This window comes from Chlorocebus sabaeus, chromosome 17 (genome assembly GCF_047675955.1).
Source record: "Chlorocebus sabaeus isolate Y175 chromosome 17, mChlSab1.0.hap1, whole genome shotgun sequence".
NCBI classification, from domain to species: domain Eukaryota; kingdom Metazoa; phylum Chordata; class Mammalia; order Primates; family Cercopithecidae; genus Chlorocebus; species Chlorocebus sabaeus.
In genome coordinates, this window is record NC_132920.1 from 33,067,462 (window position 1) to 33,072,996 (window position 5,535).

The window sequence follows — 5,535 nt, forward strand, 5'->3', positions numbered from 1 at the left end:
TAAAGAAATGAGATGATTTATTGTCTTGTGCAGGGAAGGGATGTGGTTGTGATAGGCAGGCCACTCTGGGATCCCTGGGATGCAAGCCCAGAGATAGCAGAGTCCCCAGGTGGGAAATCTACACACACACACCCCAGGGATGTCCCAGAGACTTCTTCTACCCTGAGAAGAAGAGATCCTGAGAAACCTGAGCATCCTCTGTGTGGATGGCCGAAGCTGTTGGCATCAAACTCTGGTCTGGAAGAATCAGTCTGGGGAGAGACAGGGATGGAGGAAAGGCATCAGGGGATTCCTCCTCCTCCTCCTCCTCCTCCTCTTCTTTCTCCTCCTCCTCCTCCTCTTCCTCCTTCTCCTCTTTCTCCTCCTCCTCCTCTTCTTTCTCCTCCTCCTCCTTCTCCTCCTCCTTCTCCTCCTCCTTCTCCTTCTCCTCCTCCTTCTCCTCCTCCTCCTTCTCCTCCTCCTCCCCAAAGGCTTTGCTCGCCCTGCCTTCAGCATACCCTGCAGAGGTTGATCTCTCCTTGTTCCCAGATCATCTCCAAGCACCCTTCCTACAGCACCCCATGATTCCTTTTTTCACTCAAAGCCATTCTTGTGACCCATAACTGTATGTGTGTAACTGGGTCCCCAACTGGGAAGATGTGCTCCCATGGTGCTGGATACAGGCCCCCACACCCAAGAGCCTGAGGATTGCTATGTGTCCCCCCATGCCACAAAATAATGCTGACACATGCACACATGCACCACCATATCTGGCTCCCACGGCTCACCCACCCCCTCCAGATGACATACCACCTGAGCAAGGCTTCCGGAAGTAGATGATGAGAACAATGCCCACGATGATGCCCAGCACACCTAGACCAAAGGCCACGCCACATAGCACATTCTCCAGCAGATCTGAGGGTAGTGCGTTCTGCGGCACTGGAGGAAATAAGGAGCGGCTCAGCCTGGGGACCTGGTTAGGGAGCCTCCCTCCCAGGGGAATGACTTGGGTGTCTGGGATGACATGGGAGAAACTGAGGCATGGAAGGTTGGGATGGGCTTAGGGTAGGAATGGACTAAACAAGGTACCAGTGGAGAAAGAAGACTCCTCCCATGGATCTATCCCTTTTTGCCCCCAAAAGGACCAGACTTCCAGGGAGAAAGCCTCACCCCAATAGGCAATTGCTGTGTAGCGGTCAATTTCATGAGTCACAATGCAGGAGAAAATGTCAGAAGGTTCCGGTGTGATGTTTAAGTAAGAAAAGGCCTGGAAGCTGAGTCCATCAACAGCTGAGACAAAAGTAGGCCCAGATCCTTCCACAGGGACGGAATGATGCTGCCAGTTCACTGTCAGCATGGGTGGGAAGAGATTACTGACAAAACAGACCAACGTGTTGGGTTTGCCAAACTCCAGGGGCTTCAGCGTGAACACCTCAGCGATAGGAAACCCTGGTGGGGGATTGTGGTGTGGGAGAAAAAAGAGACTAGTTTAGACGGTATCTCTGTGTTTGGAGGGTGCATGGCATATGGAGGGGAGGGCAGAGAAGAACACAGTGGGTCAGGCTTTGGGAGACAGAGATGAGGGAGGAGCTGGGCTCCCAAGGGAGGTCTTCTTCCAGGCAAGGACTGCAGCTAGACCTAGAAGCAGAGCCCAATCCAGGCTACTCTGGACCCCTCCACCATGACTTCCTTCAGCACTTCCTGTCTAGAGCTCACATTGACGTCTAACCATGCACTGTCTTCTCACTAAGACATAGTCACATCATCAGATATTTCCACTCTTCCCATCCATCTTGCTGGGCATAGCAGCACAAGTGTTAATATTCAGTAGGTATCAACTGGTACCTGTTGAATTCATCACATTCAATACATAGTTCTGAATGCCTACTACATGCTAGGTACTTCTGCCCACCAAAAAACACAGGGTGCAGACCAAGGCTGGTGGAAAAATTAAGGTGATGGAGAGAACCAGAAGGTATTTGAGAGGGGGAGCTGGTATCAAGGGGAATTATTCAGTGTACAGATCAATGAGGTTAAGAATGCAGCCCTCCTCCCTTCACTCCCCAGAAAACCCCTGACCTCTGGACACCGGGATTTTCCCATCAAGTTGTGGCCCTATTTGCTGGATCATCATCTCGCAGAATGCTTTGTCAAATAAAATGGCAGCAGCATCTCCCTGTTCCTGAGCCCAGTCAGCAAATTCAGGCAGGCGAGGCACCCGAGTGTTCTGGGAAAAGTCGAAGAAGAAAAGCTGGTCCTCGTCGTAGGCCTCAGAGAGTCCCATACTGGGACTCCCATCCTGGCAGTACACTGTGTGCAGGAATGTGTGGTTTTGCAGGTCATCTCGCCACACTGGAGTAGAAGCTGCAAAGGACATAGGGTGAGGTTCAGGGAGGTGGGAGCCTTCTCCTCCAACTTAAAAAACAGCAAGGTGGGGCTGGGCGCGGTGGCTCATGCCTGTAATCCCAGCACTTTGGGAGGCCAAGGCGGGCAGATCACGAGGTCAGGAGTTAGAGACCAGCCTGGCCAGCATGGTGAAACGCCGTCTCTACTAAAAATACAAAAAATTAGCTGAGCACAGTGGCGGGCGCCTGTTGTCCCAGCTACTCAGGAGGCTGAGGGAGGAGAATTGCTTGAACCAGGAAGGCAGAGGTTGCAGTGAGCTAAGATTAAGCCACTGTACTCCAGCCTGGGTGACAGAGTGAGACTCTGTCTCAAAACAAAAAACAACAACACCACCAAAAAAAAAACCAAGCAAGGCCTGCTTCAAGGAGCGTGGGCTGAGGTGAGACCCTTTCCCATGTCTGTTATTTAGACTCCCCCTCCTAATGGGGGTGAAGAACATATTATAGCATCTCTCCAAGCTTCCCTGGCCTATAAAAAGGCCAGTTGTCTAAAGTTGGCAAAAGTAAAAAGAGTTCTACTGTCTAAAGTGACAGATTCAGTCCAGGCATGGTGGCTCACGCCTGTAATCTCAACACTTTGGAATGCTGAGGCAGGCAGATTGCTGGAGCCCAGGAGTTCAAGATCAACCTGGGCAACACAGCGAGACCCTGTCTCTACAAAAAATACAAAAACTTAGCCAGGTGTGGTGGCAAGCACCTGTGGTCTCAGCTACTCTGGAGGCTGAGGGGGGAGGATTGTTTGTATCTAGGAGGTTGGGGCTGTAGTGAGCCGTGATTGTGTCACTGGACTCCAGCCCAGGTGACAGAATGAGCCCGTCTCAAAAAAATATATATATAAAGGCCGGGTGCAGTGGCTCAAGCTTGTAATCCCAGCACTTTGGGAGGCCAAGGCAGGTGGATCACCTGAGGTCAGGAGTTTGAGACCAGCCTGGCCAACATGATGAAACCCCATCTCTACTAAAAATACAAAAATCAGCCAGATGAGGTGGCATGCACCTGTAATCCCAGCTACTCGGGAGGCTGAGGCAGGAGAGTCTCTTGAACCCTGGAGGCAGTGGTTGCAGTGAGCCGAGATCGCGTCACTGACCTCTAGCCTGGGTGACAGAGAGAGATTCTGCCTCAAAATAATAAGAAGAAGAATTAATTAATCAAATAAAAATTTTAAAAATGCATATATATAAAATAAAGTGACAGATTCAGAGTTACTCTGTTCGTTGTGTGTTTGTGGGCTGCACAAAGACACCTAGCCAAAGAAGCAAGTGGAAGCCTGCATTCTGCTCACCACGCCACACATCCTGGCATAGGGCTGTATCCTCCCAAAGATTCCTTTGTCTAATTCACACCAGGCCACTGTAATGACTAGAGAAGGCCATGGATGGGTTTCTCACTCTTAGAAGGGAAGGAGGAATGGCTACAGCCTCTCCAAGCCATAGATGGGACTGCCTCCCACTACCCCCAGACACAAATGGTAAATTGGAAAACCAGTCTCCAGCCATTTCTTCAGCCACTTCATTGGCACCAAGCCTCTCTGAAAATGTCTTCTGTTCCTTAACCTACCAGGCCTCCCAAAGACAGCACTGGGAGAAGTGACCCCATAACTGCATAAAATAATCCCTCTTCTTTGAAGCGCTTGGCAGGAATCGCTCAGCGAGCAGGAAACCTTTAACCCAATACCCAGAAAAACAGACATTTGGAGGAAGAGGGACCTTCCAGATTATTCTTCCATTCTGGGCCATCCTCTACAGAGAATGAAACTAAGAGACTTTTCAAGAATCACAAGATAAGTTAATGATAGAAAGCAGAGTAGAATCTTGAGTGGAGGAGTGAAAATAACATCCACTTTGTTCAAATCCCAGCTCTACCACTTTCCAATGGTGTAAACTTGTACAAATAACTCTGAGTCTCACTTTCTTCATTTGTAAAACGGAGAGAACAATCTCCACTTCAAGAGATTTGTCTTAAATGAACATGTAAAGCATCTCTGATATCGTTTACCAACCATACATAGTAGCTGTCTTTCCCCACTCCCCTACTGTTTCAACTGCCTCAAAAGACTTCCCACCACTCACAAAGCACAGCACTTTTCCTCACAAACACTGGGTGGGCTCCCTAGGTTCAGGATGGAAGTAAATGGGAGTACCATCTTACCTTCCGGGACGGCCCAGGAGTGGGGTAGCAGCCACAGAAGTGGTAGCATCTGTAGCAGCGCAGCTCCTTGGTTCTGTTCATGACCCATACCTTCTCACCACACAGTAGGTAGGAGCTACCAACCCAGCCAACCCTTGCACTTCCCCAACTCCCTCCCCCAGAGGGTGGACTTAGATCATGTTTTGCCAGATAATTTCCAATAGCTACCCTTGTCATTTTGTCTAAACCAATCAGAGAAGTGTAGGGTTTAACATCATCAGTCACTGGGGAGACGCCTAGGGCTAGCAACCTCCTGAAGACTTGGCTGTTTGACCAGGGCAGAGTATGGCATGTAACTGGGCTGGGAAGCCCAGTGGAGGAATGTTGCTTCGTGGTGGAGTTCCCTCTTTGGTTTCAAGCTGTCAACCTCAGGCTGTAAGCCACCAGCTGGCTCTTCAGAGCAGTGCCACCTCCTGGCAGAATGCTGCAGTGGGGAACCGCATCTTCCTGAAGTAAATTCCCAGGGCTCTTCAGATCCTGCCTTCTCCTCCCTCCTGGTTTTTCCTCTTTCTGAAAAAAAAATCATTCTCCTTCAGGCATTAGCTCTAATTCATTTTGCAGAAATATGCTGAAAATACAAGAAATGCTGGGTGTTGGGCCCAGGGCTAGAAATACAAAGATGAATAGGCATAGTCTGCCTTCAAACAGCTTAGAGTCTAGTGCTTGGAGAGGGGGCCAAGGGATAATTACACAACAATGTAATGTATTCAATAAGAATGTGCCAAGTGCTTTGTAATTTTATGAGGATGCAGTAATTTTACGAGGATGCGGAATAGGAGGAACATAATCAGGCAGGCTCCTAAGTCTTGAAGGAAAAACAATTTGACCAGCAGAACATAAGGGAAGAGAAAAACATTCCAGGGCAAAGGGTAGGCAGAAGTACAAAGATCACAGGCATCCAGAGGTCCTCTTTGGAGACCCTGTGTACTCGCTGATATGAATGTTGTGAAGGTCACTTGTGTGT

The 5,535-nt window shown here is 49.4% G+C and overlaps 1 protein-coding gene across 1 annotated transcript; it reads right to left on the minus strand.

The window, feature by feature from the left end:
* On the minus strand, positions 1 to 4,689 carry MHC-DMA (HLA class II histocompatibility antigen, DM alpha chain). Its single transcript, XM_007972985.3, has 5 exons — positions 4,533 to 4,689; positions 2,059 to 2,343; positions 1,150 to 1,428; positions 790 to 918; positions 1 to 251 (listed from the first exon to the last, which is right to left on the minus strand). The coding sequence occupies exons 1-5, from the start codon at positions 4,618 to 4,620 to the stop codon at positions 247 to 249; spliced, it is 786 nt and encodes a 261-aa protein (XP_007971176.3). The 5' UTR covers positions 4,621 to 4,689; the 3' UTR covers positions 1 to 246.
* Between the last annotated feature and the right edge of the window lie 846 nt (positions 4,690 to 5,535).

What these genes read in the sequence shown, in the direction of transcription:
- MHC-DMA (XM_007972985.3), bottom strand. Translation starts at nt 4,620, where the DNA reads ATGGGTCATGAACAGAACCAAGGAGCTGCGCTGCTACAGATGCTACCA. An exon ending in CTCCTGGGCCGTCCCGGAAG is followed by an intron (nt 2,344 to 4,532) that starts GTAAGATGGTAC and finishes TGTCCTTTGCAG; the next exon opens with CTTCTACTCCAGTGTGGCGA. An exon ending in GAAAATCCCGGTGTCCAGAG is followed by an intron (nt 1,429 to 2,058) that starts GTCAGGGGTTTT and finishes ATCCCCCACCAG; the next exon opens with GGTTTCCTATCGCTGAGGTG.